The sequence below is a fragment of the Lepidothrix coronata genome, unplaced genomic scaffold, assembly GCF_001604755.1.
Source record: "Lepidothrix coronata isolate B3197 unplaced genomic scaffold, Lepidothrix_coronata-1.0 Scaffold10, whole genome shotgun sequence".
Taxonomy (NCBI): Eukaryota; Metazoa; Chordata; class Aves; order Passeriformes; family Pipridae; genus Lepidothrix; species Lepidothrix coronata.
The window spans coordinates 2,091,315-2,103,534 of NW_016690190.1; the positions used below are offsets into that span (position 1 = coordinate 2,091,315).

Here is a 12,220-nt window from a genome sequence, read left to right on the forward strand (position 1 = left end):
AAATGTGAAAGAAAGCCTCATTTTCACTCGGTGCAGCCTGCAAACAGTGATCTTTAGACTTCTCATTTTTCCTGACCATTTTTGGCCAAAAGCCAGTGATTGCCTGTGATTCATCATCTTTACCTATTCTCGAAGTTGCCGTTTTGACTGGCAATAGTTTGACTCTGTTGATTCAGGATGTGTCTAAGATACACAAAAATGTGGAACTATTAGTTCTGGTCCTTAAAACACATTGACTGCAGTACTGACCATATCAGGCTCACCTATAGTAACACTGGTTTATTTTAGTGCACCGTTCTTCTGTCTATGCATGTTTGTCTCTTGTTTATAAAAGACTGTAGTTCCAGGGATAGACATGTACTTTATGAAGCACCTCATAAAGACAGGTCCTGAGCAACACAAGTGCCACAAGAACTACAGTTGTATAATCAGAGGACTATAATAATGTATTAATAATTGTGTTCTAAATACATGCCTGTCTCTGTGCTCTTGATTACTTACCTAAAGGAACAAAGGACTTTGAAGGCATACTTGGTTTGGACATGCCTATTGCATTAACAGCAAATACACGGACCTCGTAAGCAACACCTTCAATCATCTTCTTTGGCTCAAAAGTTGTTTCTTTACACAGTTCAAAATTCAGCCTCATCCACCTGGAGCTTTGTTTCTTTTTCCTCTCAATGAAATATCCTATTGACCAAACAAAATTTTATTATAGTAAGTGATGGCATAAAGGTCAATTGTGAAGAGTCTGGTTTTTGACTTCCCAATGGCATTTTTTTCTGGATACACCTCCATATCCCCTTCTAGCCTCAGAGTGATTTAGGGATAATTGCTAGATTTTGCTAATTGCAAGCTATCTGACAGTCACCTGCTTTGCTTTCATGGTCACATATGAGCATTTTTTGGACTTCACATACAACACTGCTGTGTTTAGTTCAGAGTGAAAAGGGCCTGAGTCTACTGGCCTCTGGGCCTTTCTTCTTGGTACAGTGTAATAGAAGATATTCCAATTTACTCAGTAAATTGTGTCTGAAATTCCTTCTAACATTCAAACAGCCTAATAACAATTCCAAGTTTTATTTTATAGGAGGTTGTCTTTCAAGTAGGGAGCTTGATAGTGTAGCAACATACAAAATGACAAAACACAACTCATTAGAAAAACAAATTTCTGATAAAGTCAAAGAGAAGGTAGAACATCGTTGCAACTGGATACTTCCAGTGCAACCCTTCAGGGCCTGAGCTAAACTCTGATCCTATTTCATCCATTATTTGGGGTTTGTTTCTTTTGTCTATATTAGAACATCACCACACACACACAAAAAAAAGTACCTAAGATGGGTGATCCACCATCATTTGCTGGAGGTTCCCAGGTCATAATACACCAGTCTTCACCCACCTCAGTCACGTTTGGTGCCTGAGGAGGATCAGGGACATCTGTTGTAAACAAAGTAAATATTATTTTAAAAAATCTTCTTCTTACTGCATAGTTTGAATTAAAAATGTAAAATAAGAAACAAATATGAATAGTTTTTGATGTGCAACAGGAATTCCTAATGAAGAAAGAGAAAAAGAAAGTTTGTGAATCCTGTGTGGTGGTTGGGAATGGATAAGTGCCAAGTTCTTCTTCAGCACCGTCAAGACACTTGAGAGGCACTTGAGGACATGTGGTAAGACAGAGCCCACAGCCATAAGGAGAATAGAGAGCAAAGAATGATAAGGGCAGCCGTTTGGTCCCTGCAGCCTGAGGCGACAGCAGAGTGATAATTAACTCCTACTTAAATCCCTTGCCAAGCTCCTGTGTCCTTCAGTAACAGTGAGCCTTAGTACCCTTACATCTCAATTCCTCACCTGACAGTGGAGACAAAGAGGTAAATGGAAGTTTTCTGAGAATCTGTAACAGTTTGGTAGCTAGGGAGGACAGCATCTACAGAAGAGAACCTTCAGATAGGAGAAGGAGAATTTGTCTCCTGTTGGAGTGCATAAAAGTGTGGGTCTTCAAGGAGCATTTATTGACAATGGCTGTGATAAAAGACATGGCTCATATGCAGAGTTCCACATGACTTACCAACCACTTTGATGTTGATTAGAGCTGTGTCCTCTCCAGCTTCATTCTTTAAAGTTATTCTGAAAGGACCTGAATCTTCCCTCTCAGCTGTATCAATGACCAGGCAGCTGCTGTCTGGATATGTTTCTGCCCGTATTCTTCCACTGTCCGTGATCCCCTAGGAATCAAGGTAAACATGTTTTCTATACTTGGCAATAAAAGACAAAAATCAAAATTCAAAAGTAGTACAGTACAGTTCAGAAAAATTCTTAAAGCAATTGTAAGAAAAAACACAGTAAAATTCAGAATTTTAGTCACCTAATGATGACAAAAATGACAAAATAACTAAAATAAGTAAAAATAAGTACAGTGTGGTAACTGCTTAATACTCAGTTCAGCCATTGCACCATAAAGGATGAGGCACTAGGCTTGCTTGTCCTGTGAGCAAGAACACACTTTTTTAACACCATCTGACATTAATTTGATGGAAAAAGAATAATGGATTCTTCTAAAAGTCAAATAAAAATTTAATTAATTCACTTTAAAGGTCAGAGTGATTGTAATGGTCAGTAGTTTGTCCTCACATATTTCAAATGCTGTCACATATTTTGGAGTAGGAGCTCTCTTAGAATAATTCCCTATTTGGACACCACAATTAATTTTCAAATTAATATTTGAAAAATAGTTGTCACAGATTTGACCAGACAAGTCTGTTGAACGTAGTAGCAATAACATGTTCCAGCTTCCACATACCACAATGGAAATTTATATGTAAAAAGTGACTTTTTTTGTATTTACACAGCCAGGGATTGATCTGTGCAAAAGTTTTGCATTAAGACACCAAATGCAAGATGCCAATCACCCAGCGTATTGTTTCATTTGAGACTTGACACTCCATTAGAATTTTTCATTCATTTTCCAAAACCAGAACATATCATGGCTTCCTGTCGAAACCTGGCAGCCATTCCGGGCAGTATGTATAAAAGAAGTAGCCATTTGGTAGATTTTTTCTAGGTTTTTTTCTGCATCTCATGTATCCTTCTCCTTTTAATTTATAGAAACCCCTATTTTTTCATTGATTAATTTCAGCCTTTCCTTAAAAAGACTCAAAAATACTAAATAATATTTATCTATTTTATCCTTGACCAAAGAGAGTTTTTAGATAAAGGGCATCTTCCCCTTATTTTCTTCTGATAAAATCAATGTATTCATGAGGCTAAAGGTTATTTTTTGAAGAAAAAGGCTCCTTGTTGAGCTAAAGAAATGTGTATGATGACAATGTACCTTGTCACCTCTACTCCACACGACTTTTGGAGTTGGTTCACCAGTGATAGGGATCTCAAGTCGTAGTTTGCTTCCTGCCACTACTGTAACAGTGTTATTTTCCCCAAGACCATCCAGGTGAAGTTTAGGAGGATCTGAAAAAGGAGAGATTGTCCAAATGTGTCATTCAGCTGCTGCTCTGAGAGTTCAGTGACCTGACACAGGTCTGCAACATAAAGAAACATGCTCTATGTTTCACATTTTCCTGTTTTTTCTAGGCAACTGATTTTTTGTTTGGAAAAAAATTTGTGAAGAAAATCTATTTAAGAAAATAGTTATCTGATGAAAAAGAAATCATGGCACCATAGAGATTTGGGAATAGTAAGATCATATAGAAAAAAAAATATTTTCCTGCAGCAGAATTATGTATATTCAGGTAACTTCTGAGAAAGATTTTCTCTAAGTGAATTTCTAAGAGAATTTCCATTGCAGGCTTTTTGCCACATTTTTACCATGCTTCAGACTTCACTGTTCTTACAATTATAAAGTTTTCTTAACCTATATGCTTTCCTGAAAATGAAATTATCACTCTTATTGTACCCCATGGGTATGGAGAACAACTGATGAATATCCTCTTACAAATTTTTTTAACATATTGCAAATATAGCGGTGGGTGTTCCCCTCTAGTATCACTTCCCTTTTCATTCTCCCTAAATCTTAGCAATACTTTTTCTAACACAGAAATTGCACTTCTTTCAGCTTCAATTAAAGAACATGTTTTCTAAAACTTTGGTAATTTGTATCGCTCTTCTTTTGTCTTCCAAGTTGCTGGTTGCAGTTAGAAGCTGGTGAGGTATTTTTGTGGGAAGAGTCAATGCCTTGTTTTATTTTTGTTTGAAGGACTGGGATCATTAACGAGCCTTCTGTTTTACTGAATGAATGAAAGCTGGCTGGAAACTTTTTTCCATTTAGATAGCATGTAATGTATTCAGTGAATAGATAAATATGTGCTTATTCTACTAATCTTTTACCAAATTAAATCATATTTTGCAATGTTAGTGAGACAGTTCTTCAAAGACAAAACAATATATTTGAGAAGTAAATAGCAACAGATATTTTACACAAACTTTTAATAGTGGTTTAAGTTCAGTAATTCAACGTCAAGAAGCCTTCAGCTCTCCCCAGTGTGTAAACTATGAGCAGGTCCTGAGGACAGAAAAAGAACTCTCCAACCAGCTCACTTGTGCTTTGCCAAAGCAGCAGGTCTGTTTTCTCTGGTAGATGCCTCCTCAGAGGATACTAAGTGATTGTAATCAAGGATATTTCATGCTGCTTTTAATTCCCAAAGTTCAGAGAAAGAGAAGTTATATGTAAGTTCAATATACTTACCCACAATATGTACTTTGCATGGAATATTAATATCATAGGCATCTGGTACAAACATGTATTCACCCTCATCATCAACAGCAGAAACTGGTATAACAAATCTGTGTATTCTGTAAAAAAATCAAAAGAGAAATCAATGTAAATTATTTCTGAAGACTGCTTGAAGCTGTAAGGAAAAATCTCTGAAAAGTTTAGGAGATCTGTGCAAGTGTACCAAATTATCGACTAAAAATCCTTTTATGGTCACTTAGTGGTATTTTAGCTGATTAAATACTGTGTGACTTGTACAAAATGTTATTGTACAATATTGTACAACCACCAAATAATGTAACCAATTCTAATATTGTTTGTTTGAACAGAGAACTAGAAAAATATATGAGTGTAATACCTTTGACACACCAATTCTGTGCTGCTGCCATTAGATTGTAGTTTGGTCGTTCAAGAAGAAATCTGTAGGTGATCCCATTGTGGGAATAGTCTGACTTCTGTTGAACTATTTTTTGACAAATCTACTATTTGTTTGCCAGAATAAAAAATGAGTGAACAAATCATATGCTGCTCTTGCTGTCTAACTGTGTCTTCCAGCTGATGATATTTTTGGTCTCCTGTGACCTGCTGTGGCTTAGCTTTGTTCAAGGTAGGACTCCACTCTTTGTCCTCCCTGCTCCCCTTTCCTTCACCTCACACTATGGGCCTGCATGACTTGTGGGGAGCTCCTTCACCTAATGTAAATCCAAGAGGCCATTGCACAGCTGGCCCTTGACACTTACTGCTGCTTAGGGATTGTTAGGGAGTTGATGCAAACATTTCAAAGCCAGTTTAGGGGTGCCTTCACAAGAGCAGTTCCCAGCTGTATGAATGGTGAAGGGTGTGCAGTTAAAGGTAGGACCTGCTTTGGGGGTTTTGAGGGTTGTTTGTTGTTTGTGGTTTCTTACTTCACATGAAAAAGACAACTTATAAAAGCAAAGAAACTTGACATTTCCATAAACTTTGAATGGGCAGAGTTACATGGTCCGAGGAGCTATGAGAAAAAGAGTCATTTAAAAGCTATGTATTCTTAATAGTGTCTAACAATTATTTTACTTTACTACTTAAGATCCCATGATAACAGCAACAGCAATGTCAAGAAAAATTAATAGCTTGAACTTAGATGGATCAAGGACTTGATTATTTTCCTCCACGGCCAGAATATCCAAGATTAAAAGAAGAAAGGAGACACGGCTTTTAAGATGATAAAAATATATGTTTTGAGGGACATAGGTTAGCTTGATTAGCAAATAATTTTCAGTGAAGTAACCCATATATTGGCTCACCTCTACAGTGTCATTCCATCAAAAGCCAAATCAATACCTAACAGGCTTACCTTCCTTTGTGATAAAGCTTTACACGGTCACTAGCTTCAATCAGCTGTCCATTTTTGTACCATTTCCCTTCCACGTTCTCAGATATCTCACACTTCAGGTGGATTTCCTGTCCAAGCCTCACAGTCTGATCTTCTAGTGCAAGTGATATCTTCAGTGGTCTCACTTAGGAAAACAGAAGCAGAGATATTAATGGTGATAACAAACAGCAGCTCCTGATCCTGTCACAGAGCTTATGCTAACCAGCACAACAGACTTCAAAAGAGAAAAATACCTCCAATAATAAAGTTAAAATATTGATAATATGAACGTGTAAGCACCATAAATTAACTCTCTTCATGTAGTCTGATGTCTTAGAAAAAATGATCCAAGATACCCTGAATGGGGAAACTCTGTGGATGTTGCCAGTAGAAGAACTAAGCCCAGGAACATGATTTGCATGCTGTCCCCTCTCTGATGTTTGGGTGCTGGAGGAAGGGTGTTTCTATCCCCCAGACCCATAAGAAACTTTCAAGAAGTGAATGACCCAGGTCCCCAGATCTATGCACTAGAAGGAATTACAGCCCACCTTTCCTATGATCGAACTGCAATCAAGGCTGTGGCAAAGGCTGACTGGCCAGTAAGCTTAACTTCATGCACTACTTGTTCTCATGTTTGCTGAAGTGCCTTAACTCACCCTATGCATCCCCATAGATATTACTGGCTTTTGTAAAACTTGAGTTTGAGAGCTGGTACCCTAGTACACTTCCACTTTTTGGAAGATTAGATGCTGCAGAGCAGAGTCCAGGCTGAACATACAGTACAATCTGTATGCAATAAATATCCTTGGCTATAATCTGGCAACAAAACAAAGAGCCATGGGAAAGGCAGTGTTTTGTAGAAAGACAGTTGGAAATTCCTCAGAAGAAGTTGCAAGAAAGGAAAGGTGATGGAGCTCAGTAGCCATGGAGGATAATTTCCAACTTGATAATAAAATAGCATGAATTTGTTGGGATGCCAATTTCTACAAAATAGTCAAAAGCAGCATGAGTATTAAAAAAAAAAGTGTATATTTATGCATAATGCACGATAACTTTAGAGGACAGATAGATACATTTTGTTAAAAAACACAGATATTCTAAAGAGATATTGCACAAAGCTGAGGAGGCTACACAGTCATGTGTTTGTGCCTAGGTTTGGCTTTCCTGTGAAAACCTGAAAGGATTCATGAAAAGAAGATACTTTCCTTGCAAATTTCACTTTGTTGACCTATTGTATCTTTGGATGGATTGCTTTGTTTTCCACTTTAATGGGGTGATAGTAAGCAGAACTAGTTCATTGCCTGCTACTGCAAACAGTGTTTAAAGGGAAGTCACTGTTCTGGAAATTTGCAGCAAAGAAATTGGTGTGAAGGTTAAGTCTCTCTTTAAACCCCCAGGGAAAGGCAAGCAAATTATTTATTTCTGTATGCCAGCAAACTGTGATATATGAATTCAAGAGTAAGATGGATGATACTCACAGTCAACTGCGAGCTTGGCTTCTGATTGCCCTCCAGTTGTCATAACTGAGTAAGTTGCAGTGTCATTTTTTGCAGCTTCCTCTATGATCAAAGTGTGTTTTTTACCCTCAACCTTGATTCGATACCGAGATTTAGGATCATTGGTAAGTTCTACGCCATTCCTAAACCTATGGAAAAACAAAGAATAATTAATTTTCCAATAGCAGTCCTGTACAAATAAGACTTCCATAGACCGAAACTGCCAGAGAAGACTTTACAAGACTCTAAGGCACTAGAAAAGGGTAAACAAATGCATCCATGAATGTATAAGGATATTTTTACCATTGCTACATTTTTGAATAATGTTTTATTGAGATTTTCTTGACAATTTTCAGGTTTACTGGTATAGAAAAAGCTGCCCACATTTTTGCCCATAATTAAAATTTTCTGTGTTTTATTGTCAAGGAAAAAACTACGTGTGGCTTACCATTTCACATTAGCATCATCCTCAGATACTTCACAGCTCAGTTCTACTCGTTCACCAACATAGGTATTGGTATCCTCCAGGCCTTTGGTCACCAAAATTGGAGGATCTTTGGAAAGATTAAGTTACAGATTTATGATTTGAGAGAGAAAACTAAGTGAGAGAGGTTTCCTAAATCATGCGGTAGAAGGAGATACTACTTTAAAATTTTAATAAGGGTATCAAGGCAGCTCTTTCTGTCTTCAGTCAGAAAAGTGGTTGCTCATTAAGATGATAGTGGGAAATGTGCTAAATAAAAAAAACAATATTTGTTCATATTAATACCTGCCTTGCATCCCATTTTATTAACAGTTTGTCCAGGCAGCTTGACATGAGAAGCTGACATTCCCCTCTTGCCTCCCACAGATCCCTCTCATAAAACTGGGTTTTTATTAGGTCCTATAGCTCATTTTGCACAATAAGATGACCTGATAGAATATCATGGTGACCTTATTGGCTTAATCCATTCCTGATGTCATAACTCAAGTTTATTTAATAGTGAGAGACTGTACAAGAGTTATCCTATGCTGCTTATAGGTGCAATGGGCTCTATTATTTTAAAAAGATTTTTGAAATATTTTTTAATTTTCTTTTCTCTCACTGAATTTTTCTGTTTGTTTTGTTGTACACATGTGAGTAATCAGCACCATGGGAGCAAAGAGAGTGAAGATATGGCCACCCATTCATAATTTTTGATAGAGTCTTCCCTTAAATTAGTGCAGGCAGAATGAAAACTAACTGCTAGAAAGCCTGATCTGAGAGTACTTGAAACAGACTAGTTGGACTAATAGTATCAAAGTCCTCAAGTACCTAAGTGTGGTGTTAGGGAAATGTTATGACACAAGTCTCCAAAATGGCTTAAAACTCATAAGAACTCCACAAGCCCCACTAGATCCCAATGCACAGTATAAAATCAACCATATCCCTGTTTCAGGGTTTTCACTAAGTTGCTGAACACAAGATGAGGAAAAACAAAATGTCCAGGGATCACAGAAATACAGAATAATCCTAAGGGCTGCTAATACAAATACAAAAACATACTGAACCAGATTCTCCCTGTTAATTTCTGTTGCAGCCAAAGGAGCCACATCAATTTACGGCACGTGAAAGAGCATCAGGCTGACATAGTTACCTCTCACAAACAGTTCTGTGGAGCATTTCTCATCACCAGCTGTTACGTAATAGCGAGCATCGTCTGTCATCGAACAGTTGTTGATGAATAAAATTCGCTGGTTGCCTTTGTGTTCAAAAATGTATCTGTTTGAACGGGAATGCAGCAAAGATATGTTAGCAAAACTGCTGGGCCCCTTTTGTTCTATGTAGAAAGTCCTTTAGGGATTATTAGAGGCAAAAATTCTGGGGTTTGCACAGTACTGGAAAAATTGTCCTTGGAAGCAATTTCCAAGTTTTAACAGTGCTGTCATAGACTTCTAGCAAAAAGAGCTATGGTGTAGAGTGACAGTGAGCTCCTTCTGGCTTGTTCCAAAATTCCAAACTTGGGTGATATGAAAAAAACACAAATTAAAAAAATAAAAAGAGCAGGCACGGCATGATGGCAAATAAAATGGAGTCTGAAACTCTAGATGAGTAAAGCTGAAAATAACTAGTAAGAGGACACCATCACTCATTCCAACATTTTTGTGAAGTATAATAATAGCCAAAGTTAAGAAGTTAATATTGTTGGTAGGCCAGATGGCACAAGATATCAGTAATGGGATATGGGGTTTTGGTAATGGAGCCTTTCACCTTTATGTCACTGGTTTAGATCTGCTCCAGGTTTGTAATGACCAAAGCTCATTAGTGTCTGACAGCTGCTTCAGCAGCCTGGTAGAAATGCATTGGAGCACTCAACCCAGGCCCTTCTGCTGGAGAGGTACCCATAGAGCTGCCTGAAAAACAGTTCTGAACTGTTCATGGCAGATAAAGGGGCTAAGGAAACAGTACCCTCTTTATTATCCATTTTTTTTTGCCAATTATGAAGATTAATCAAAATCCTTCATTGACTTTTGCATCAAGAGAATGAAGGAAATCTGCCCTTTCTCTGAAAGAGGGCTGTTGTTATTTACTAATTTTTTTTTCACAGGGCCAGAGGAAAAAGTTACTAGGATTTTGTGCTGCTGAGAAATGTCTGAGGAGCATTACATTGTTATGCAGATCATCATTCTGAGCTGTGTCTGAGTGTGGAATGGGGTTTTCCGCACCAGTTGTAAGAGCTGGTTGCGCCCACAGGAGGGACTGTGCTCAACTTCCAACCATTGCTCTACAGGTACTCAAATGTCTGCACCTGAAAGACCACTTCTTCTAGGTAAGGTCAGAGAGTAAACCAATTGAGGTGATTACAGATGAAGAATCTTGGGTACATTAGACCTGTTGCACATGACTGATAGAGAACATTGGTGACTTTTTTGTGTTAAAGTTAACTGGATAGTAGAAGATGAGACAAACCTCACACCTCTTTTGCCAGGTGGTTTATGGGCAAGGTGGGTAAGTATGTGATGTCAAAAATCTCTCCTCTTAGCACACAATTATTGCAGAAAGATTATGTCCACCTTTGGACATAGGACTGAGGACCAGTGCTTTATGTACTCGCAATTCTTCCTGATTTTTAAAAAACTACTAAGTAGGAAATGGCACCATGGTTTGTTGAGGATCTCTTGAGACAAAGGAGTTGATCTGCACTACATTTAGCCTACAGTGGACTTTTCTGGGTCATGAACAATATAGCATCATTTGCACAGTCTTTGCATCTAATGAAATTCAGGAATAAAATTGGGTGCAAGCTGAGTGAAGAGAGAGATTAAGCAACACTCTTGTCAAGGAAGTACACGTATATCCATTTTATTGCTTACATATGATAAAATCACTTACTTTGCGCTTGGTCGTATTTCTTGGCCATTTTTATACCACTTGAGTTCCACTGTTGGGTCTGCAAGCTCCACCATGAATCTTACTTTACCTCCCTTGTCCACCTGATATGCAGGATCGAGACCTTTGGCAAAAGCTGTTATGGAAGTCAAGTGTTATTATAAAATGAGATCAGAAAAATAAGAATGAATGCTGAAATGACATTGCATAAATCTCATCAAAGCTGTGAGAATACATGCACACAATGTTATGCATCACTCTATATTCTTACACTAGTCTGCATAGAATCAGATTATTTTCTAGAAACACTAGAATAAGTACAAAGCTATGCAGATCTGATTATTCTGACCAAGTTCAGGCTAGTAGCTCTTCATGACTTTGCAGTGTGACTGTATTCTGAATATGATGGGGTAGATGTAGCTTTAACAGCTTGTTGTAGGCCAAGTTGTTGTGGCCAAGGTAAGGCCATATGCAACTCAAATATTTCAAAACACTTTAGAATCAACATTTTGACATTGCCAGACACAAAAGTCAGGCCCAGAGAGCAGACATCTGTGAGCCCAAAATAAATAACTAAATGGTACTACAAACAAATTGCCCACAGCTAAGTAACCAGTTTCTGCTAAGGTTTATATCATGCATATGTTTGATTACAGGAGACAGAATGTATCAAACACAACAGGAGTAGAGTTATTAAATATGAAAAGGATTTTTTATGTATCTTGTTGCAGTATAAAAGTTTCCAATTTATAATAAAGGTGGCATGAGGGAAAAAATGCCCTGCTTTCCTCCTGTCACTACTATAGGCATTTTCCCCCAATATTTGGAGCCCCTCCTGTAGGGAAAACCCTGTCCACTGAAAAAAATCCTGGTTTAGCTGGCAGCTCCATCCTACTCAAAAGGGAATGGGGGAGAGGGGCCAGACAGACTGGTCACAGGTGCTGAGAGATGCCTCTTTCCCAGGAAAACATCCAGGCATTTCTATGTGATGCACCTGGGTAGGGAGAAGCTCTTCCTCCCAGCAACACAATTCCTGTTCCAGCCTCCAGACCCACCAGACCCTCCCCTCTGCTCCAGACTCCTGGGGGAAGATGAGGTGTTTCCTTGGGCTTCAGTTGCATAGAGAGCTTTATTGGATACAAAAACTGCCCCAGTGGCTCAGCCAAAGCCCACTGACTCCATTCCTCTCTCCCTCAATGGGGCCTGAATAAAATATACCAGCAAATGAAAAATAAAAATAAAAACTGATGTGTAGTAGCATAATACATGTAATGGATGTAATGTGAGGTAATGGATAA

At 38.1% G+C, this 12,220-nt stretch overlaps 1 protein-coding gene across 4 annotated transcripts in view; it reads right to left on the reverse strand.

Moving 5' to 3' along the window:
* Nucleotides 1–12,220, reverse strand: part of MYBPC1 (myosin binding protein C, slow type) — a 91,135-nt gene that overhangs the window by 36,843 nt on the left and 42,072 nt on the right. For all 4 annotated transcript variants that reach the window (XR_001873103.1, XM_017804710.1, XM_017804709.1 and 1 more), the window contains 10 exons: nt 10,926–11,058; nt 9,190–9,314; nt 8,022–8,127; nt 7,556–7,722; nt 6,060–6,222; nt 4,700–4,806; nt 3,332–3,465; nt 2,069–2,225; nt 1,333–1,437; nt 502–690 (listed from right to left, as the gene is read on the reverse strand). Coding sequence is in view for 3 of the 4 variants with exons in the window: in XM_017804710.1 (XP_017660199.1) it covers nt 502–690; nt 1,333–1,437; nt 2,069–2,225; nt 3,332–3,465; nt 4,700–4,806; nt 6,060–6,222; nt 7,556–7,722; nt 8,022–8,127; nt 9,190–9,314; nt 10,926–11,058 (1,386 nt within the window). In the remaining variant the exon portion in view is untranslated. The remainder of the gene's footprint in view (nt 1–501; nt 691–1,332; nt 1,438–2,068; nt 2,226–3,331; nt 3,466–4,699; nt 4,807–6,059; nt 6,223–7,555; nt 7,723–8,021; nt 8,128–9,189; nt 9,315–10,925; nt 11,059–12,220) is intronic.